Below are 23,858 nucleotides of genomic sequence, written 5' to 3' on the forward strand. Positions count from 1 at the left end.
ATTCAGCTACTTAAAATCTTACATTAGAAAAGTCTTCAATATAGGTTTGAGATCTTAATGCTTAAAATATTACAGAGAAACACTGGGACCCCTGGGACACCCACCTAAGCCTGGGTGGCTCTGAGGCTACGTAAACAGCGGTCAGTCATGGGCAAATCCAATCCCAAGCTTTACAGGCTCATCAATTGCCCGGGGCTCTTGAAATCCCCTCATTCCCAAACCCCTCAAGGGAGGGTAAAAATGACACTGGCAGCGGAGGCAGAGACACCCAGGATCATGTCATATAACTGTGAGAGACACCTTGTGTCACAGGAGGTCATACTTTTACATGGCCAATGCCAGGACCAGGTGCTTAAGCCCAGCAAGGTCATGCATAGGTAACTTCATAAAATAAATGCTGTTATGAATCTGAATGGTCCACTTTTCTGCCATTCAGGGCCAATGACCCCATTTCTGGATTGCCCATCCATCAGCAAATATTTATCAAGCTGGTCTTTAGTGCTAGGTGGTTTGGTAAATAAAAAGATGGATAAACATGTCCATTCCACCCAGAAGTTTACTCTAGGCAGGCAGTAAGACAGCTCATACAGACACTCCGTGAAAACAGCCTGGGTTGCTGGTGACCAGCCATAGATGGGAACTGCGACCACACATGGAGTGCCACGTGAATGGTGCCCATTATGAGGTGCTATTTCTGCATCTGGAGAGGGCTTCTTAAATCTTTCCATTAAAATGCCATCGTCTAGGAAGGGCTGGGGCTGCAGATGGAGCTCAGTTGGCAGAGTGCTCAAAAAGCATGCATGAAGCCCTGAGTTTGATCCCCAGCCCTAACCCAGCACCCTATACATCTGGGCATATAGCACATGCCTATATCGGGGAGGTGGAGGGATGGTAATCCTTGATTAGACATTAAGTTCAAAGCTGCCCTGCCTACATCTGATTCTATCTTACACCTGTTCTTAGATAATCATTAGAAAATCAGAGGAGGGGAGGGTACAGGCAAAGATGATAGAATAGACAACGGATGTACAGGATGTGTGAAAAGATAGATGTGTGGACACACAAATCAGCCACAGTGTGTGCTAGGGATTTGACATGGCTATGTATCAATTCAGCACCTCATTCTCTCCTGTAATTTTTATTTTACAATTTTTAAAAATTTATGAGTATATGTGTGGTGGTTTGAATGAGAATGCCCCCCACCCACCCACATAGGCTCATATATTTGAATGCTTAGTCACCAGGGAGTGGAAGTATTTGAAAGGATTAGAAGGATTAGGAGGTGTGGCCTTGTTGGAGGAAGTGTCACTGGGATGGGCTTTGAGGTTTCAAAAGCCCATGTCAGGCTGCATCCCCCGCCCCCTGCACGTGGATCAGGATGTAGCTCTTAGCTACTTCTTCAGCACCATGCCTGCCTGCCGCCAGGCTCTCTGCCATCATGATAACAGACTAAGCCTCTGAAACTGTAAGCCAGCCTGCAATTAAACGCTTTCTTTTGTAAGAGTTGCCTTGTTCATGGTGTCTTTTCACAGCAATAGAATAACAACAAAGACAGTTATTGTGTGTGTTTCAATGTATGCTGTATGCTTGTCCTCTGCCTTCCACATGACTCCTGTGGCATGTGCGTGCCAACACTTATATAAACAAACATGCACATCCACAACCATATAGATTTAAAAGAAAAAAAAAAAAAAGGCCAGCTAGATGGTTCAGCAGGTAAAAATGCTTGCCCCACAAGTCTGATGACCAGGGTTAAATCCCCAGAACCCACAGGGCAAGAGGACAATCAACTTCCAAAAGCTGTCTTCTGACCTCCACACATACACACCTGCGCCCACTCATGCATCATACATACTCACAATGTTTTTAATTAAAAAAAATATGAAACTGTGTTTGTAGTATGAAGGGGGAAAGTTGACCGTATTGCATTAGCTTTTGTTGGGTAATAACCCACTTACAGGAAGTTTGGGCTTCCAACATTGTATATCTAATTTTTTTTTCTCATAACCAGAGAAACTGGACCTCTATTCTGGTTTGAATCAATTCAGTTGAATCCTGTGGTCAGCTGGTGAACTGATGTGAGGAGAGATGATCTAGAATATTCATACATCTGCTCATGGGTTTTATGCCTCCTGGGGTAACATCAATGGCTTGTCTTGTTTATTCCTCACTGGGTAGCAAGCTACCTCGGGCTCTTCTAGAGTTTTTCAAAAAGACTGAAATGGCCAGACCAAGGCACTAGCGTTTTTTAAGTGCTCCTTTTCTGTTGGTTCTACATTGGTGGACATCGTCAAACTCAGACGAAAGGGATGAAAAACTAGACTCTGAACCTCTTGATGGGAAATGCAGGGACTCATAAGGAAGAGAGACAAATACAGGGATGGGAAGAATGGTTGGCCATAGGCATCAAAGGTAGCCTTTGTTTTGTGGGGATGTGAGGAAGATAGATAAGGAGACCTGAGAAGGTAGGAGAAGGAGCCAAGGGAGTTTATAAGCCTTTCATTATTACTTTACTTTTGGAAAGCATGTATGTGCTGAGATAAAATATGACTGTTAGATTAAAGAGGAGGAAATGACCAATGGCTTCCTTGGGGCATCACATAAGAAAAAGGTTGGGTTAGCAACTCTCAAGCTTGGGAAGCGTCTAGGGTTAGAAGGCTAGGTTTAACAGAGCAATGGTGATGGAGGAGGGGCAGATTGAAGGGAGAACTGATTAAGGTAGGCACCAAGGGTAGATTTTTTTTTTTTAAACAAGAAACAAGATTGTGAGGGCTCAGTACAGTATTTGCCTAAAATGCACAAAACCCTGGCTAGGGCAGAGGTAGGAGGAACAGGCAGAGGTTCTACAGAAGGCAGACACAAGAGGACCTGAAAATCAGGATCTTCCTAAGCTACACAGTGAGTGGAAGGCTGGCCCGAGATCCTGTCTCAAAACAGAAACAGAAACAAGAAAGAGGAAGAGAAAGGGAGATTAGGGCAACAGTCACATATATGTGCAGGCAAAACACTCATACACATGAAATAAAACCGTAAAAATAAACCAAAGGCCAAAACAAGTATTTTCTGCTCTTCTAGAGGCCCAGAGTTCAGTTCCCAGCACCCACATCAGGCAGCCTGTACTTTCAGCTCCAGGGGCACCTGATGTCTTCTTCTGGCTTCCTCTAGTACCCCCACGCACCTGGCATAAACTCACACAGACGTCTTAGGACCCTCAAAAACTAACAAGTCATTGAGTTGCCCCTCATTCGCTTCTTCATAAACTAGGATAGCTGGCCAGTGAGCTTCCAGGGATTTCTCCTGACTCCAACATCTGTTGGGCTGTAACAGAGCTGGGTTTTACAGAAAGGTAAAGCCATAGTGCCGGGCTTTTCATGGGTCCTGGAAAAGGAACTCAGATCCTCTCGATTGCCTGGCAAGCACTTTACCACACTGAGCCATCTCCACATGCCCAGTTCCATATTCTCAAACAACACACACACACACACACACACACACACACACACACACACACACACAAAATTTTCTTTTTTTAAATTTATTATGTATACAGTATTCTGTTTGCGTGTATTCCTGCAGGCCAGAAGAGGGAGCAAGATCTCATTACAGATGGTTGTGAGCCACCATGTGGTTGCTGGGAATTGAACTCAGGACCTCTGGAAGATCAGCCAGTGCTCTTAACCTCTGAGCCATCTCTCCAGCCCCTATAATAAGAAAACACTTTTTTTTCTTGTTTTCTTTTTGGTCTTTCAAGACAGGGTTTCTCTGTGTAGCTTTGGAGCCTGTCCTGAAACTCACTCTGTAGCCCAGGCTGTAATATTTTCATTAATCAACTTCTAGCATTACCTACTGCCTACCATTTTTACGTCATTTGTTCCCTTTCTCCTTCCTCATTCTCCCCCAAAATAAATTTTTTGAGGTTCTTTGAAATTCATATTCAGTGCTTACTTGATTACACCTTACTTGATTACAGCTACAGCTGCACTCTGTGATACACTGTCACACTTCAAGGTAGCCACAAGCCTTATACAAATACAAAACAAACTCAGTCAAAAAACTTGACTCAGCTAACAAGGATCCTAAGGTGTTAGAAACAATTTTCGGGGGGCATTTAAAGCACCCAGTTGTTGAAGTAGGAACGGGAAATGAATCACCCAATATACTGCTTTCAAATGGCTTTCTCTGAGAGGGAGGAGTTTCACTAAGTCTAGTGAACACATTTTAGCGATGTTTAGCATCCCAAAGAAAAGCTGAGGATCGCTCTGGAATCAGAACCCGCCAAAAAGTGTAGCTGGCGTCTCACTTAAGACTCCCTGTTTCGTTTAGTTTCTTTCTTTCTTTCTTTTCTTTTTATCCCCCCCTGGCCTATTTCAATGTGCTTCACAATGTTTCTCTTCAACTGAAACTATTATCTGTGAAAACCCAGCGGCTAAGCGGTTTTTCCACTTTTATCTTGCTGTCATTTTCCTTAATCCCTTGGCCTTTAGCAGAGTCCAGTGGTATTTCTTGGCTCCCTCCAAGGAGGAGGCTTCAGAGGGAAGGGGGAAGGGCAGAAACCCAATCCTGCAGTCTTCTGGGAGCCCTCGATTATGGCCACAGCCTAGGGGACCACGCCAGGAAGGTAACCACGCCCCTTCTCCACTGGCACCGCCCCTTCCCCCTCAGACACGCCCCCCCACCCAGCCGGCCCAACAATGGAGCGGAGCGGACACGTCACGTGAGCGCCGCGGTCCCGTGACAAAGACAACGTGGCACAAGGGACAGCGCCAGAGATCTCCGTGCCCGCCGTCGGCCGCCCCACCACGTCCGGTTGATGGTGGACCACCGAGGTCCCCGCAATCCACACAGCCCCAGACCGCGAGGCGAGCCCCGTTCGCGCCGTCCCAACCGCGCCGCAGAGAGTTGAACTTTTGATTGGGCCTGAGCGGTTTCAATCCCCGCAGTTTTTCTCCAATCAGAAGGCGGGGACTCCCAGCCTGCCGCTCCTCATTGGGTCTCTATGTGGCAGAAGGCGGAGGCAGAGCCGCCCAGCCCAGGTCGCGCGAGAGCGGCGCCCGGGCCTCAGGGCGCAGGCGCACAGGAGTTGGCAGGGACCCGGGCCGTGGGCGGGCCAGAAGACGCGTCGTGCGGCTCCGGACAGCGACGCCGAGTCGTCTGGGTTCAACCGCTGGGCGGCCGAAAGCTTTTGTCAGGGGCCTGGGCGAGAACGAGGCCCGCGAGGTTCCCGATGGTGTCCATGACTTTCAAGCGGGGCCGCGGCGACCGGTTCTACAGCACCCGGTGCTGCGGCTGTTGCCATGTCCGCACCGGGACCATCATCCTGGGGACCTGGTACATGGTAAGGGGGCTGGCGGGTAGGGCCGTGCCAGCCGGCCACGGCGCAGGCGCGGCATGTGGGCCTCGGGATGGGGGGCGGGCGGGCGGGGACGTGGAAGTTGGTGCTGGGGCGGGGAGGGGGGGCGCGCTACTTTTTTCGGGGTGTTTTTTTTTTTTAAACTGTGGACTGAGGCCGGGGTCTTGGAGAGATGGGGCTCGCCGGGATTTGGGGGAGAGGGGCAGGTACAGGATCGGTGTTTGGGGTTCGGGAAGGACGCGGACCTCCACCCCCACCCTCCCCCACACGAAACCATTATTGTCCTCCCTGGTATGTAGCCAGTTGGGACGTCGTTTTGTCCGAATGGGAAGAGAAGTCCGGTTGTAAGCCATTTTTCCTACACCCCCCCCGCCCCCCGTGTCTCCTGGAGTTTTTGTTAAAGGCGTTTGGTGATGTAGCCAGACAGGCGTATGTTTGCAGTCTAGACGCTAGCCGGGTTTACTCTGGGTCAGTTTTTCTGCCCCCCGATCAGGTGCTTTTCATCTCAAGCCCGCCTCGGTTTGGAAGAGTTGTTTATTGAGAAGCCTTCTTTGTCCTTGCTGACATTTTTTTTGGGGGCTCTGGGATCCGTGTAATTTCTGTCACAGCAGGTGGACGGTCCTGTTGATTCCTGGTTCGGTAGAAACTCTTTTGTGATTTTTTTTTTCTAACTACAGTTCTCAGTATCATTTTATTGAACTTAATTTGCCTGCGGTTTCCAAAAAAAAAAAAAAAAAGTGATTCTTTTTAGGTAGTTTTAAGCTATTAAAACTTTGCTGAAGCTTTGAGAAACTTGTTGTCTTGTCGATTTGGTCGCTTGGATGACTTTCAGATTTCGTTGTGGGGTGGGGGTGGGGAGTAACGTTAGAGATACTGTGCAGTTTCTGATAATTATATGAGGAGCCAAAGAGGGAGAGGTTTACTTCCGACCTCTCCTCCTCCTTTTCCTGCTCTACTCTTTCCCCGCCCAGTATCTTGAAGTCATTAGTAACTGTTTGGCGGAACACCAGATGAAAATCTTCAGGCAGATGGTTTTACAGCCCACCCCAGGGGACACTCTCAGACCTCCACATAATTGTTTTTTCAGTCTTGTATCTTAATGTAGATTAGAAGAGAGCATCATGTGTTAGGTTTATTTGCTTGCGCCGAGGTTATTTTCACATTTCCTGTACTTTTGTACTCAGAACTTACTGCTCCTGTAGAATTAAGTATATCACGTTTTCTTTAAGAAAGTGCCTATTGTATTTGTTAACTGAGCTGTAGCCCCAGACTAGGACTAGTTAATAACAGCCAGCTGGATTGTATATCCTCTTTGTTTTCCTTTGGCTAAGAGTATGGATTTTAATTTCTTTTGTCCTTTGCCATCTTCCATTCTCCTAAATGATTAATTCATATCTTCCTGATCATCAAGTCTTACCTAACATTCTCCCAGAAAATGACCTTCTCTTGAACTTAGCTGAGAAAATAGGATTGAGCCTGGGATTCTTGCCTGCAAATTTCATCTTCCTGTTTCTTCTTCCATCCCTCCACTCACAGACAAAGGACTTCAAAGCCTTTGAAAAAGAAAATCACCATTCAGATGTACTGGCAGTGTTTCTCTACACTCTTTGCTAGGGGGAGTTTTTGATGTTGTGTGTTTGGTTTATAAGAATGAACAGAGAACTCAGAATGCAGAGTGGAAAACTGTAAAACTGTAGTAAGGACTTTTTTTTTTACTGTGTGGGTGTTTCGCCTATATGTTCCTCTGTTACCACTGGTGTGCCACTGGTGTGCCGTGCCTGTGGAGGGCAAAGGGGTTAGATTCTCCTGGGACTGGAGTTACGGATGGTTGTTAGCTGTGTAGGTGCTGGTGGTGAACTCCGGTCCCATGGAAGAACAACCAATGTTCTTAACCACTGAGCTACCTGTCCAGCCCCAAGGACATATATTTTTTTTTTTTTTAACAAAATAGAGATTGTGAGGTTTAAATATGTAGCACAATTGAAGTTCTTGGGTGTGAAATGCCCCCCCCCCCTCATCTCCCCAGTTTTAAAACCATGCTATTTTGTGTCAACTTTCAGGTTAGATATTGTCAACTGTTTCATTCAGTTGATCTGTTTCACAGTTCATGTAGGATATTTATGGGGCATTTTCAGTGTAAAGGGCTCTCAGCCACCTTGCGTGACTTCTCTATTCTCAGTACCTGCTGCGTGATAGATTCGAGTTCTGCTTGCTTTGACCATGACATCATCCCTTAATGTTGATGGTATTACAGAGAACTTGGGAGCCCAGCCAGGAAAGTGGAACTTAGAGTCACAAGGGAGGGAGATGAGTAGAGATAGCAGAGTCTAATCAGATTAGGGGGAGGAAACGGACATTTGTTTTGCCTATTACAGTATTGTTGGCGATTACAAAACATATACAAGCCTCAGTTCTATAGCAGTGTGAAGACATACTTTCTGTGAGTTGGGCGGCACTTAGGAGATGGGGACAGTGTAATGTGTAATGTCTCTAAGTAAAGAGGTCTCATCCTAATTGTGCGTTCTGCTGCCATAAGCTCTAGTCAGATGGACACAGGATGACAACAGGTGGGATGTCCTTTCCTTCCTACGTCTGCCTTGCCCCTGGCCCCTTCCTAACCTCTTTATCATGAGCATTGCTCCTTGCCTCTAGGGGGACAGCACCGCTCCATGAGGTGAGGGAGAATATTGATGAGCTGGGTTGGCACAAGGCCTGTGTGCGTGATTCTTTCTGTGATGTTTGAAACTTGGAGGCACAGCCCGCCCTCCTGCTGGGCCTGGACATTCTGTCAGTGACTGATAAAGACATCATTGATTTCTTGCTTTGGCTTCTATGGGTTTTCTGTTAAGGCTAGCATAATCCTATATACTAAAGGATTAATTAATTTGCCAGGCATAGTGACAAACTTGGGAGGTGCTATCAGGAGGATCAGGAGTTCAAATCCAACCTTGGCCACAGGCCAGCCTACGCTAAATAGGATGCTACTTCCAAAACCAAACGAAACCCTTAAGTTTTTTGTTTGTTTTTCGAGATGGTTTTTCTGTGTAACCATGGCTATCCTGGAACTCACTTTTTAGACTAGGCTAGCCTGGAACTCACAGAGATCCTCCTGCCTCTTCCTCCTGAGTGCTAGGATTGGGTGTCTGCCACCACTATCCCGCCCAAACCCTTAAGTGGGACATAAAACCCTTAAGTGGGACATAAAACCAGAATCAGTCATAGTACTAGAGATGCCAAGCCTGAAGAGTTGGCATTTGACATTTTTAAGTTGAAAGAAGTACGTGTGGCATGAGTAACACACAATTTTAGAGTGAGTTCAGCCTTTAATTTCTACATTCCTCAAGTTCATTTCTTTATCATTTATTAGAGAATTTGAAGCCAGCTTATTTTAAACAAATTCTTAGGAGATGTGAACTTAAATATATACTGAATCATGAATATGGAATTAAAAAGCCTGTTGGGGGAGATAATCTCAATGATACAAGTGCATTATAAGCTTGTGTAACAGAAGACTTTCTCATGGATGTTTCATCCTTCAGTAATCTAGCATTAGGTAGACGTGAGGACAGATGTCCTCCCGCCACAGGGGCCTTTCACTCCTTAGTCCTGGCTCCTTAACTAACTGAAAGTTCGTCTTCCTGCATTTTCTTGTGCTTTCAGTGTGTGCTATTTCTTCCCTCTGAAGTGCTCTTCTGCCTTTTAGTTCACTCCAGAGTTCTTTTTCAATTTACTCTTACTGTATGTATCTACGTACGATGTGTGGGGGCTGGGAGGACAGAGGTCAGAGAACAGTTTTGGGGAACAACTTCCACCTCTGTTAGTTCTGGAGACTGAACTCAGGTCACCAGGCCTGTGCTGCAAGTGTCTTTGCCCACTGAGCTCATTTGTGGGCCCATAATTCACGATTTAAATTGATCTATTAAGGAAAATTGTCAGATTTATAAAAGTAGTGAAATATTACTTTAAAAAAAGTGTCTAGAGCTCTCTCTTCCTCTGTCTTCCCAGGAGGTTTCGTCTGCACCCCCTCTCTTCCTGTCTCTTCTCCCCTTATCTCCAGAGGGGCACTTTGGGTCCCTTCTTCCGTTCCCTTAATAAAGTCCTCTACGTGAAAAAAAGAGGGTCTCGAAGCTAACTTACTAATTATAACATTTGTGGAATGGATTATCTCTTAAATAATAGGGGTAAATTAGTTGTAATTAACCATAGTAAACAGTGAAAAGAAGTCTTTTCTGAAGATGGTCAGTTTTGATCTTTATCATCTGGCAGTTCTGTGTTTAGTTTTGTGTACTGATTTGCCTGAAGGGGCTCCCTGCCTATGGAATCCTTCTTTCGGTGTCCTAAATCAGACACATTATGTTAGCTGTAGTCTCAGAAGATACTGGTTTGGGACAAAATATACTGTGAGGAAAATGTGGATTAATGATTTTTTTAAAAAAATTAAAGGATCAGAACTGAAGAGGTGGCTCAGTGGTTGAGTACTGGCTGCCCTTCCAGAGGACCCAGGTTCTGTTTTCAGCACCCACATGGCTGCTCCCAACCATCTGGAGCTAGAGTTTCAGGGGATCCAGGACCTTCTGGCCAGTGAGTACACCAGGCATGCAGATGGTGCACAGACATGTATGCAGGCAAAAACTCACGCACATAAAAGAATACTCCTCCCTCAAGTCCGTCTTTGGATACTGATGGGAGATTAGGTTTGCATTGTGTGTGTGTGTGTGTGTAGTCATGCATGTGTCACGCTGAATGTGTGGATGTCAAAAGAGTTCCCTTCTACTTCTGTTGCAGTTTTCTGTCAGGCTGTCTTCTCCAGGCTAGTTGGCCTGTGACTTGATTTATTTATTTATTTATTTATTTATTATTTTTCTGGGTGCAGGTCACCTGGCTAGTCTGGAGCTAGCTCTGTGATCAGGCTGGCCCCAACTCAGAGATTTGCCTCGTGCCTTCTGAGTGCTGGGATTAACCTCATAGCCTCCACCACATCCAGCTGTATATGGCTTTCAATGTGGTTTCCCATTCTGCAGAATAGATGTTGGCTACAAATCAAGTCTGAGCAAATTCTTCAGAACTGAAATCGTATTGAGTAACTTTCTTGATCATCGTTCAATAGAACTGGAAATTGGTATTAGGAGAAATGGGGGAAGTCTTGTCAAAACCAGCAAATGAAACTGTAGGTCTCCAAATGACCGGGCAGAGAAGAGATTAGAAGGATGAATTGGCAATTTTTTGAAACAAGTGAAAGTAGCAACAGTATTTCAAACCCAGGGACACAGCAGAATCTATGAGGGAATTCACAGCCCTAAGAGTACCTACATCAAAGTAGAAGAGTTGTAAACTGGTATTTCTGAAGGAAGGAGGGAAACAGGAGCTCCGCCCAAAGCCAGTAGGAGGAAAGAAGAGAGAAAAAATAAAGCAGGATCAAAATCAAAAGGCTACACAATGAAAACGTTCAGTGTTAGTTGTTGTGTTCAGATGGTTTTCTGCAGAGCCCACTTTGTAGCCCACGCTGGCCTTAGACTCACATGCTTCTCCCATCTCAGCCTTCCAAGTGCTGGGATTCTAGGCATGGGTCACTTTCCCTGGCGAGCTTTTGAAGTTTTCAAACCTTTAGCTAGGCTAAGAAGAAGAAAAAAGAAAAAAAGAAAAAAACAAAACAAAACCCAGAATCAGAGGTGAGAAAGGTAATGGGTACTACAGTAATGTAGAGATGTTTAAGAGACCAGTACAAAGAACTGTATGCCAAGAAACTGGGAAACTTAGAATTGGGTTTTCACAGATGGACCATAAAGAAAATACCAGAACAGAACAAGTAATGTAATTGGATCAGTAGTGAAAAGTTTCCCGACAAAGAAAAGTCCAGGATCTGATTATTTCACCAGTGGATTCTACAAAATATTTAAAGAGCCACTATTATATTTCCAAATTAGTCTACAGAAATGGAGCATTCAAACAATAAAACACTCTTAAAATACTCTGGGCCAGTATCTGATGAACAGTGCAGACATTCCTAATAAAACACTGGTAAACAGAATTCAATATCACATAAAGTAAATCCTTGTGATCAAGTGGGATTTATCCTGCGGATTCAAGGATAGCTCAACTGATGTAAATTAATAAATGTGAAGGATGAAGGACTAAATCCATATAACCATTTCAGTAGGTGCAGTTATGTATTTGTTAAATTTCATCAAATGGAAAAAGTGGGACTGGAGAGATGACCCAGTGGTTAGGTTAAGATTTCAATTCCCAGCCCCTGTGTGGTGGCTCACAACTGTCAAACCTCAGTTCCAGGGCTCAGACACCCTCTTCTTGCTTCCCCAGGCACCAGACATACAGTGCAGTGACAGGCATGCAGGCCAGACATCTAGAAATGGAATAGTTGACAAATATTTACTCTTACAGTGGTGTGCAGCACAGTAAAGGCCATACAATACTGACAGCTAGCACCATACCTAACCAGCTCTTCTCTAAGATCAGGAACCAAGGAACAGCACCTCCTTTTAACACTTCTGTTCAACTTTCACGGTTGAAAGTCCTAGCCAGAGCAGTCTGTCAAGGGAAACAGATGAGCTTACAGGTAGGAAAGGAGGAGGTTAAGGCTCTCTATTTGCAGATGACACAATCAGATGTGTAGAGATTCCCGAAGACTGAAAACCAGCTCAGAATTAAGAAACTTAAGAGTTGTGGAGTAGTAAGACAACTTCAAAAATAGAAGTGTGTTTATGTGAAGCCAATAGCGAACCATGTGAGAGAGAAATTAAGAAAGCACTCACGTTTTTCATAGTTATGAAAGCAAAACAAGAACAGCCCTGCTTTAACAAGAGGTGAAAGAATGCACAGTGACAAGAAAGCACCGATGAAAGACTTCGAACAGTCACAAACATGCAAAGACAGCCTGTGTTCATCAGTCAGAATTTGTATTGTTAGATGCCATACTACAAAAGGGATCTGTGCAAGGTACTTGTCTTTCCATTAATAGGAGAAAACAGTTCCTAAAAGTTGAATGGAACCACCAAAGACTGTACCAAAGAAGTCTTGGGTAAAAAGATAAGGCTGGAAGTCTCACACTGTCCAGTGTCACAATATCAAGCTGGCATAACCAGCCCTGCTACAAAAATAGATGTGAGGACCATTGGACAGACTGGAGAACTGAAAAATAGCTGCACTCAGCAGCCAAGTGATTTTCAACAGAGGTGCCGGAAATCTACCTCTGCACAAGCACATTCTCCTCAGTGAATAGTGCTGGGCAAACTGCGTGTCCACACTTCTAGACCCTTCTCTCTCATATGTAAAGGCAACTTGAACATTACAAAATTCTTGAGTATAAAACTTGAAACTAAACCGACTAGGAGAGAACGTAGGCGAAGCGCTGAGTGATGAAACCACTTCTTAGGGAGGAAAGCGTTTGGTTTGCTTTCACTTCCACGTAGGAAGTCCATCAGAAAGGGCAAGTCAGAGCAGGGAACTCAGCCAGTGCGGGGACCTAGAGGAACTGGAGCAGAGGCTCTGGAGGAGAGGCCAAGGAGGAACTCTGCTTCCTGCTTGCTCAGCCTGCTTTCTAATGCCTGTCAGGACCACCTGTCCGGTGAGCTGGGCACTCCCACATCAATCATTAATCAAGAAAATGAAAGGGAAACTTGCCTGCAGGAAAATCTTATGAGGCATTTTCTCAATTGAGAGTTCCTCTTTCCAGATGACTGACCTTGTGCCAAGATGACCAAAAGTGAAAACACGCGCGCGCACGCACACACACACACACACACACACACACACACACACACACACACAGAGCAAACCAGGATAGTCTGGGCAAGAAATTTTGGGGCAGGAATGTAAATGCATAGTCAAGCAAACACACATTCAGGATTGCATCAAACTAAAAGACATCCTCACTGCAAAAGAATCAGAATGGTGAACAGGCAACCTCTAAGAATGGCAGAAGATACTGGGAAACTTTCTCACAAGAGATTAATGCCTAAAGTATACCAAGAACTCACCAGCAAAAGCAAATAATCAAATTTAAAATGGGGAAATAAATTGAATAGACATTCTCAAAAGAGGTAAAAAGATCAGCAAGACCAACAAGTATATGAAAAAACTCTGAATGCCATGAGATAGCATTTCACCCCAGTGAGTGAATGCCTGTGAGCCAGACAGAGTGGCATGTTGGTAAGGACCTGGAGAAAGAGGAACACCCACACCGTATGGATGTAGTATAGCCGCTTTTGGAAAAACAGTGTGGAGGTCCCTCAGTTTAAAAGAGCTGCCTAAAACCCAGAAATGGCAGTGGTGGGTACTTACCCGCAGAAAAGGAAATCAGTGTATCAAGGAGATCTCTTGCAGCGCTGTGGACAGTAGACAAGGGAGTCAGCTGAGGTGCCATTGATAACCACGGACAAGGAAGATGGGGTCTGTGTTCATAGTGGGTGCTATTAGCGGTAATAAACAGAACTCATTTGCAGCACATTTGGGTACAACTGACGTAAGTCGTCTACAGAAAGGCAGGTACGGGATTTTACCTGCAGATTACAAAATAGCTTCGTTTATGGACCTACAGGCTAGTGCTTACTAGAGACTGAACGGCAAGGGGAGAGGATGGTAAGCAACAAGGTAAGAGTAAAATTAGTGTTCTCTTGCAAGGAGCAGGATGACAGCTGTCAATATTGCATCAATTATGAGAGAGTTCTCATCACAAACAATTTTTTTTTTTTCCGTGACAGGGTTTCTCCCGAGTAGTTTTGGTGCCTGTCCTGGATCTCACTCTGTAGACCAGGCTGGCCTCGAACTCACAGAGATCCGCCTGCCTCTGCCTCCCAAGTACTGAGATTAAAGGCGTGTGCCACCAACGCCTGGCTGCAAACAAATGTTTGAAGGTTAAGGCATGATGTGTCTGGAGTTGACCAACAAGTGGTGTTGTCTAAGTGCACTAAAACATACCATTGTGCTCCATAGAGATGTACAAATGCTGTCTATCGTTAAAGAAAAATACTGCCCCCCCCCCAAAGTCCTTGAGTATTCTGGGGTGGGTGTGACAGAATCACGGAGGAACTGCCGCCCTGGGCCTGAGTGCTTCCCTGGACTTCCCTTGTTCCTTCCTACCAAATAAAAGGCACCCCGTTGTTTCCCACTGCTTATTTGCTCATGTGAGGTGTGCAGAGGCTTTGAAGTCTGCTTCTCCTCGAGTCGCCATAGGTGCTTTGCCTCTGTTGTTGGCACGTGTGCGTGCTGTGTTCTACCTGGCCGTGTCACTCGGTTTACACACCTCTGTTTCAGCTTCCTCTCCTGAAGACAGTGGGGAAAGTCATGGATATTTTGGAAGACTTTGCATGTCGTAGAGTATTTTAAAGGCTTTTTAAGCTATAGGGTTACAGTTAGTTTTAATTTCTTGAAAAATCCCTCAGGGAACTTAGAACTCTCAGCTGAATTTAATATAAGTTGCCAGGATCCGCATATGAGCGCAGAGTAGATATTCAGTGGTAAGCGCTTAGGATTGCAAGTATTGGTTCTCTAGATCAGTCACCGTCATATTCAAAGTATAATCCACAGTGAAGTGAACAGGCAGACGGGGAAATTCTGTGACGTTTTTATAGAAGAAAAGATGAATTTTTTTTTAGAAAGTCATGCATTTGATACAAATACTTTGGACATATGGACTGCAGCATGTATACAACTACGTACACACATACATTCAAATATATATATTTAACCTCCCTAAGTAGTTTTCATATTTCTTTCCTTCCTTTGCCTGTTAACATGAATATTTTTCTGTGCCGTGCTAAGCTTTTTTACTCGGGTGATAATTATGTTCAGCAAGCAAGAGTTTGCTGAATGAATTTCAAACAGATTTCCCAACACAAGATAACATATCTAACTTGATAAAACTGTGTCTGCTTTTCTACCAAATGTTTGAAAGCTTGGCCTGATATAAAGAAAATACCTTTTTTGGGTGTTATCATTCATCCATCATTTAGGGTGGACAGGAGAGAGTAGTTTCAGATACTGTTGCTAGAAAACTTGGGAGTGTCAAATGCTGGGACTTCTGGAGGAGGAGGAGGAGGAGGAGGAGGAGGAGGAGGAGGAGGAGGGGGAGGAGGAGGAGGGCAGAGTCTGTGACCTTTGGTTATGGAGTTCATCTTGTCTTCATACCTTACTGGTTTCCATATTGAATCTTGGCCAGGACTGTTTCTGACACTGAAGGCCATATGTCCTGAGAGAGTGCAGGGATCACAGCCAGAGTGCTGCATACTGTTAAAGTGGGTTTGTATCCCTGATGGGATAGGGAAACTCATGACGGGATTTCAGCAAGACGTTTGGCAGAGACCAAGATACTCCTTAGCGTGCTCTCTCTCTCTCTCTCTCTCTCTCTCTCTCTCTCTCTCTCTCTCTCTCTCTCTCTCTCTCTCTCTCTCTCTGTGTGTGTGTGTGTGTGTGAGAGAGAGAGACTTGCATGGAGACTGTTCATTATTTCATGTTGATCACATTTCAGAATAAAGACACCAGAGAGAATCAGTCTGTAGGATTTCAAAATCTAGAAAATCTTGGTGGGCAGGAATGTAATCAGATAAATTTAGTTACAGGTTCATTGAAGGCCATGCCCCAGCCTCTGAATCTGTTGCAAGGGAGCTTATTGAATTAAGTATAGAAAAAGTTAGGTGTTGTATAGAGTTACTCTTGTGTGACATTGCAAAAATGTACAAAGCCTTTGGAATTGGTGAGCCAGGTTGGGGACTTGTCACTTACGCTGGAGCACACGCAAAGGGGAAGTAGGCAGGGAGCTGAACCTTGCTGGAAAGGAAGTGGAGGAGTGGTTTGAGGACTCGAATGTTTAGTCTCCATGTTTGGAGGCCTCTGTGGTATTAGAGGAACACATTGACTCGGAAGGTAGAATTAAGACCAATGCAGGGAGAAAGAGGGCACCATCATCCCCTTAGGGAATCTTTTCAGCTTGAACCAAGTGCACGGGGATGCTTTGGGGAAATTGCAGGCATCTACATGGTGGTGTGTGAAGAAATATGTATCTCTGGACATGAAGTTTGTGATGCTGCCCTAATTTTACTTTCTGTGCATTTTATTCTGGTTTTTTTTTGGGGGGGGGCATTTTCACAGGGTTAGGCATCTCTACATATGCTGTGGCCTTTAACTGTTCTCACCATGGTAATTGAATGGTTTATGAGTGTCTACTGTCTCACAACCTTGTTACTATAGGCGAAACAGTGTTCAGTGTACCAGTGTCTGGAGACTCTGAAGACTGCTCCTGGATTCGAAGTTCATGTACAGCTCTTGTCTTTCTTAGGTGGTCAACCTGTTGATGGCAATTTTGCTGACTGTGGAGGTGACTCATCCAAACTCCATGCCAGCTGTCAACATTCAGTATGAAGTCATTGGTAATTACTACTCATCTGAGAGAATGGCCGGTAAGTTTTTACTTTAGAGGATATTACTGCCAAGTTTTTATATATAAAGCCAATTGTAGTCTATCTGCGAATGTTAGAGGAAGGCTGGGGAAATGATGCTTCAGTTATACTTCAGAAGGTTAAATAATTGCATAGTAAGTAACGAGGGAAAGGTTATTTAAGCTACTTGTTGAGACAGGAACAAGGTAGTCAGCAAGAATTCCAGTGGAGCATCTAGACAGAAGATGTAATGGCCTACTAGGTTTTGGAGACATGTACGGTTGTACGTGGGCCTTGACTGTAGAGACCAGAGAGAGAGGAAGTGGGAAATAAAACTGGCTTGAGACTTTCGAAGGCTTGCTGCCACATGTAGCCAGGCTCAGAAGTTTGTGTTAGAACAAATGGACTATTACAGTAGAGTATAAAATACAATGTACAGTTCTCTTGTTTATGTGGAAAGAGACTTAACACCACCATTAAAAAGAAACTAGCCCTAGAACAGTCATAGAAATTGTCCTTTTAAACCCATTTATTTCCTGAAAGCAGTTAGTTTTTTATTACCAATTATTCTTTAAAATACAGGTATGAAACAATTCTGGGTGAATTTGTATTATTACAAGTTACATCATAAATTCAATACTTACAGAAAATTATGTCCCAGGGTTTGGATATAATTTCTACATGCTTAGTTATTAAATTTCAGTTCAGAAAAGTGTTCCCAGATCATAAGTGTGTTTATAATGCTATAGATTTTAATTCCAGGATTCAGAATTTTATTAGCTTTTAATATGAAGTTTAGAGCTTCTTTATATTTGTGATCACCTGTGATCCAACGTTGAAGATTTGTAACTTTTTGAAACGATTGTTTTGCTTTATTTGTGAGTGTTTTGCCTGCATGTATGTTTGTGCACCATGTATGTACAGTGTCTGCAGAGGCCAGAAAAAGGTGATGTGAACTGGAGTTTGTAAGTCACCATGTGGATGCTGGGGACCAACTCTTGTTGCCCTGTAAGAGCAGCGGCCCTTTGAACTGCTGAGCCCTTTCTCTAGTTCTGATCTGTGTCCTTTTTGTGGTTGTTGTTAAATAATTAACAATTCTGTGGCTGTAATACACAATGGAGTGAAAACAGCTGATGGGCATTTATAATGTATTTTTTTTTTAAAAAACGAGAAGTCTTCTTATCTGATTCTTTTAAATACATCCTTGTGATATTGACTGAGTGACAAGAACTTGCCTTTGAGCATATTTTCCCAAAGTAGTTTGTTTTTATCCCTCCCCCCCATCTCCAAATAATAAATAAAATTTTAGAGTCTTATCAATACCCTCCCTGTTTTGAGTCAGGGTTGGTCTTGCTTTGTAGTTTAACCCTTCAGTAGGAAGAACTTTTAAGTTCTTAACAGTGGGGGTACTCTGAGCTGATAGATACAGCCATTAATGTTAAGTGCTGACTGTGTTTATGATGCGCAGTGATAATATGTACACACATCTAGTAGTAGTATGAGTGTTTAGTGGTTTTTCTTCATGTTTGTTGCCCTTTAGTTTCTTTTTAAGCTTTCAGTTCCGTGTGTGCATAGGAGTATGTGCATGTGAGTGCAGGTGCTTGGGAGCAGAGGCTTCCCATTCCCTGGAACTGGAGTTATGGGCGATTGTGAGCAGCCCGACATGGGTGCTGGGAACTGTACTTGGGTCCACTGCAAGAGCAGCAAGCCGAGCCATCTCTCCGTGTTCCCCCTCTCCCTTTAGTTTATTAGTGTCTGTCCAGAGTCATAGGATCAAGTACAGGTTGTGAAGAAACTCACCCAGTCAGGTGTGGTTTAAGATTGTTGGGGATTCTCTGGGTGTGTTCTGAAGGAAATAGTGAATGTGGGATTAATGCAGCCTGAGGAGAAGTTGAGTGGAGTAGACCTGTGTGGGGAGAGAAGGCAAACTGAAGGACGCGGGTCAAAGGTTTGAGATGCTGGGGTGGAATTAATGGAGAACATTGAATTTCAGGTTCTATTCTGATCAAAGCACGAGATACAACTGTAGTTTTAAAACTGTGTGTAGCTCATCTGTCTTTTAAGCAAACATCAACTTTTCCTCACCTTACAAAGCCAGCTTGTGTGAATTCTTTCATAGTGTTTTCATTGCTTCTGTCTGTGTTTCAACTTGCCATGTTGGGTTTTAATTGTCTCTTTGCACTCTGACATGTAGAGGCACAAGGGACCAGTTTTTCTACCGTGTTATGTGGTTCATGTTCCATCCTAAACAAAGTCAGTGAATTGTTGCATCAGTTTAACGTGGGAAGGCATGTGTAAATGTCCCGATTTCTTAAAATGCCAAGGCTTAGAGTTTCTTCTCTTCTTGGCCTTAGATCTTTTGAGAGCCAGTTTTGAAAGCAGTTATAGTTACTTTAAACATTTATATGTATACATTTGAAAACATCATTTTATCACCCAGAGTTTCATTTCTCTCATTGCACACGTTGCTTACTTAGATTTCTGTTCTTGTTTTCTTAGATAACGCCTGCGTTCTTTTTGCTGTCTCCGTCCTTATGTTTATAATCAGTTCAATGCTGGTGTATGGAGCAATATCTGTAAGTCGTTTGAATTCCACCTTTCCTCATTTGACCTTTACCGAGGGCAGTGGTCTGTACGTGTACTAAACGTGGCTTTTCTTCTGCTGCAGTACCAAGTAGGCTGGCTGATTCCCTTCTTCTGCTACCGCCTTTTTGACTTCGTTCTCAGTTGTCTGGTGGCCGTCAGCTCTCTCACTTACTTGCCAAGAATCAAGGAATATCTGGATCAGCTAGTAAGTGTGTGTGCCATGTAAACTTTTCCACCAAAGTAAAACGAGGCAACCTTAGGAACCATTTTTAACTGCCTTTGTCTTTTACAGTATCTTAAACTCACTTCTATGTTAAAACCATAAGATAGAAATAGATGATTGTACCATACCATTTGGACAGCCCAGTACTAAAAGCCCGTAAAGAGTTAGTGTGGAAGAGATAGTTGAGCTACTGTGTTTCAGTAGAATATGTGACTGTATATGGAGCTTATTAAGGGATTGGCATTTCATTTTTATCAGAATGGTAGCATGTGTCTGTGTCTGTCCGCTGTATCCTAGCCCTGCTGTGTCTGTCCGTCTGTCCGCAGTATCAGAGCCCTGCTGTGTCTGTGTGTCTGTCCGCTGTATCAGAGCCCTGCTGTGTCTGTGTGTCTGTCCGCTGTATCAGAGCCCTGCTGTGTCTGTCTGTCTGTCCACTGTATCCTAGTCCTGCTGTGTCTGTCTGTCTGTCCACTATATCCTAGTCCTGTTGTGTCTGTCTGTCCACTGTATCCTAGCCCTGCTGTGTCTGTCTGTCCACTGTATCCTAGCCCTGCTGTGTCTGTCTGTCCTCTGTATCCTTGTCCTGTGCTAAACACCTTTGGTGAATGCAGCAGGTGTAAAAAGAACTTTGTTCCTCTTTGGGGAACCAACATGTATTGAGGAGCCAAGATATAAGAAGGCACTTTATTAGACAACACAGGACCTGCCCTCTTGCAGTCTAAGTTAAGAAAAAACTTAGATTAATGCCATATAATGGGGTAAGGGGCAGGGGGTATTCCACGCTGCAGTGGTCAAGGAGGGCTTTGTGGGAAGCTGGTGGGGGGCCTCTCGAGTGCATTTCCGGGTGTTGTCTTCAAGAGTCTTTTCTGCGCATGTCTAGCTGTCTGGTCCAGTTTGAATGCCATCAAATAAATCTTTTATTCCAAAAACATACATTGATGGCTCCTCAGGTGCTGAGTTCAGGGGACTTCATGAAGATTTTCTAGTGAAGGGTCAGAAAGTTGACGTTTAGTGACATGTAATTAATTATGGGCAGTTCTCTGAGTGGGTAACCCTTGGGTTGTAGACCTGAGGGTGGATGTGAGATTTGAATGCTGCTGAGGGACTTGATTAGGAATTGAGATAGAATCAGCCAAAGAAGTTCAGAGAAGTGAAAGTCCTTGAGGCAGGAATGAGCATGAGATAACCAGGAGGGAAAGGACCCATCTGTGGAGGCTAGAGAGAGGGAGGGGGCCGGGCCGGGCCGGGCCTGGTCACCTGTGAGTGTGTCTGTTGATGAGAAGGGGCTCGGACATGCTGGGTTGGTTCCTGTGTGTAACTCTGCAGTGGCCTGTCACTCCCGGAGATGATCATGGTGGAGTTGTCATTGTGTGTTTGTGTTTTAACAGCCTGATTTCCCCTACAAAGATGACCTCCTGGCTCTGGACTCCAGCTGCCTGCTGTTCATTGTGCTTGTGTTCTTTGTGGTCTTCATCATTTTTAAGGTATGGAGCTTGTGAGTCACTGGGAGGTTGGGGCTGATGAGACTGCCCAGTAACCCTTTTCCCTGTCTGTCTGTCTGTCTGTCTCCTTAGGGGTCACAGGTGAGGTAGCATTTGTAGTGGTGGTGTCATTTCTGGCACAGTGGTAGAGAGGACTTCCTGGTAAGGGATGGGTCCCCTGTCTTTGGTCTACTAAGTGGTTGGCACTTGTATGTTTTCAAAAGTGCTTCGTGGTTTGTAGTGGAAATCCATTACAATTCCACACATTGGGAGCACTGGAATCCCCTCCAGTGTGCTGGTTAACAGACTTATGTCTCCAGCTAGAGTCTCTGTGAGAGACTTGTGATGATGTTTAAGTGAAAGCCAGTTGGGAGTGAGCCTGCTGGTCCTGGGTTCCTTCTCCATAGGCAGGGCAGAAGGGATGGAGGTCCTCTGCCCCCAGAGCCGCCTGCTGAGCTCTGTTCTCCTTGCAGGCTTACCTAATCAACTGTGTTTGGAACTGCTACAAGTACATCAACAACAGGAACGTGCCAGAGATTGCCGTGTACCCTGCCTTTGAAGCGCCTCCACAGGTCAGCTACCGTCACACACCAAACTGTCACTCGCTCTTACTGACACCTCCAGAAGTGTGTCTGTAATGTCCCATAACTGTGGCTTGGGACATGGACAGCTTGAACCCATGCATGTGTGAGATTTAGCATTTCTCACTGGGAATCTTGTACACACGAGCTCTTTGCACTGTTGGCCTAGCTTAACTGTTAGTTTGATTTGTTAGTGGTCCTCACAGGCGTTGTTTCTGCTCAGATGAGCTAGGAGAGAGGAGGGGGTTTGTGGGTGACGGTGGTGATGGAGTCTGAGTGCTGAGCCCACCTCAGAACCCTCTTTGCCGCTCCTCTGTCTCCCGGGTTGTTAGCACATAGGGTACATATGGCCCATACGGAGACAGCCTGTCACTTGGAGGCTCTTCGGGAGGGGGCTTTAGAAAGGTTTGTCTGTCATCCCAAAGGGGAGGATAGAAGGTCATTGTCCTTTGGCTACAGATTATCGTGAAACTTGGGACACTGGCAGCTTCCCCCAGATCCTCAGCCCTTGAAGTATACAGTTAGCGCTGGAGCTTTATTGGCCGCCTGCCAGGAAACCCTTTGTGTTCTTTTTAATATGCATAGGTTAGTGTGTTAGTCCATCTTCCAGGTTAGTCCAGAGGAAGAATTCTGTTTCTGCAATCCATCCATCCCTCCCTCCCTCCATCCATCCCTCTCTCCCTCCTTCCCCTCCCCTCTCCGCCCCTCCCCTCCCCTCCATCTTATTCATTCCTCCGTCCTCTCTTGGTCACTGTCCTGTTACTATGAAGAGACTCCATGACCAAGGCAACTCTTATTTTTTTTAAGCATTTAATTGGGGCTTGTTTACAGTTTCAGAGGCTTAGTGTGGTATCACGGGGGGTGTGGGGCATGGTGGCAGGCAGGGGTGATGCTGGAGAAGTAGCTGAGAGAAAAGAGACAGAGAGACAGACTAGGCCTGGCATGGGCTTTTGACTCCCAGTCAGTAAGGCCATTCCTCCTAATCCTTCTAGTCCTGTCAAAGAGTTCACTCCCCAGTGGTGAAGCATCAAATATATGAGCCTGGGGGTGGGGAGCATTCTTATTCCAACCACCACACATCCCATCCATCCAGTTCTAGCGATCCTGATCTGGAGTCAGTGTGTCACTCACTGCATGTGGAGTTCAGGCTGCTCACACGTCTGTGTTCTCAGGAACTGTTGAGCTAACAGTTCAGTCTTCTCAGGGTTGGGCTCCTACTTAGGACAGTCTGAAAGCTGATTATTCTAGAAAGAATGTAAAGGGGCGTTGTCTGATGGAATTCTTTTCTCTCTTCAGTACGTTTTGCCAACCTATGAAATGGCTGTGAAGATGCCTGAGAAAGAGCCGCCGCCTCCTTACCTGCCTGCCTAGGAGTTCTGCCTTGTCAATAAACCCTATACCAGCTTCTTGTCTTGTTTATTTTACAGAAAACTGCAACGCGGGGCTCTCAAGACTTGTTTGATATAAAGTGCACTGTCTTGTCTGAGCATTTATTTTCAAACACTAAGGAGCTTTTGGACATTTATGAAAACCTTTTGTTAAGTATCACATTTTAGAGACTCTTGGAAGACAATCTAGGTTAAGCAAGAGCAAAGTGCCATTGTTAGCCTTTAACTGAGGGGGGGGAGGGGAGGGGTAGTCTCCATATTTTCTTTTTTAACTTTGCACTTTCTTTGTATAATGGTTTGTGTTTCAGATGTTTGATGCCCTGGATATTTTCAGGAGAGTGAATACAGTGTTTAGATGGATGAGTTGGATGTAAGATCTGCAGTTTCCAGCTCTATGAAACAGGAAACATAATAGCATTTTGACTTGTCCATGGAAGATGGTGGTTGCATGCTTCTAATTTGTATGTTTCCATCTTTGTGATAAGATGCTTTAATAAACCTCTCAAATTTTACTGTTGTCGTTCTTAAGTGTGCCTAATCTTTTCTGCTGTGGTGGGTACGCATCCTCTTCCTTAGTGACAGGGGTGTGTTTGGAGAGGTGTTGGGTAGTGTCCTCGTGTTAAAATTTTTATTTGTTTTCTTACATAATGAGAACTCCTCAACTGGCTCCTGGATAGAAGGATGATGGAGGAATAAGAGGAGTCAGAAAGAAGTGAGGTAGGGCCCTTTGAGCAGAGGGAGAGGGCGGGATTCTACTGTCCAGGATCAGTAGAAGTTTATACAGCAGCCTAGAATTTCAAAGAGAAGACGGGACATTTGAAGATGTCCAGTTAAAATCCCTTAGAATCCCTCAGTAGGC

At 44.7% G+C, this 23,858-nt stretch overlaps 1 protein-coding gene across 1 annotated transcript; it reads left to right on the forward strand.

Moving 5' to 3' along the window:
* Nucleotides 1–4,780: 4,780 nt before the first annotated feature.
* Laptm4a (lysosomal protein transmembrane 4 alpha) lies at nt 4,781–23,511 on the forward strand. Its single transcript, XM_028867591.2, has 7 exons — nt 4,781–5,335; nt 16,641–16,761; nt 19,240–19,316; nt 19,409–19,531; nt 20,938–21,033; nt 21,504–21,602; nt 22,908–23,511. Exons 1-7 carry the CDS (start codon nt 4,997–4,999, stop codon nt 22,980–22,982), a joined length of 930 nt encoding a protein of 309 aa, XP_028723424.1. The 5' UTR covers nt 4,781–4,996; the 3' UTR covers nt 22,983–23,511.
* Nucleotides 23,512–23,858: the final 347 nt, after the last annotated feature.

The sequence above is a fragment of the Peromyscus leucopus genome, chromosome 22 (assembly GCF_004664715.2).
Source record: "Peromyscus leucopus breed LL Stock chromosome 22, UCI_PerLeu_2.1, whole genome shotgun sequence".
Classification (NCBI taxonomy): Eukaryota; Metazoa; Chordata; class Mammalia; order Rodentia; family Cricetidae; genus Peromyscus; species Peromyscus leucopus.

Excerpts from the sequence above, each read along its gene's own strand:
- Laptm4a (XM_028867591.2), top strand. The coding sequence starts at position 4,997 with ATGTGGCAGAAGGCGGAGGCAGAGCCGCCCAGCCCAGGTCGCGCGAGA. Across the intron at positions 19,317-19,408 it reads TGGTGTATGGAGCAATATCT|TACCAAGTAGGCTGGCTGAT; the intron begins GTAAGTCGTTTG and ends CTTCTGCTGCAG. Across the intron at positions 19,532-20,937 it reads AGGAATATCTGGATCAGCTA|CCTGATTTCCCCTACAAAGA; the intron begins GTAAGTGTGTGT and ends GTGTTTTAACAG.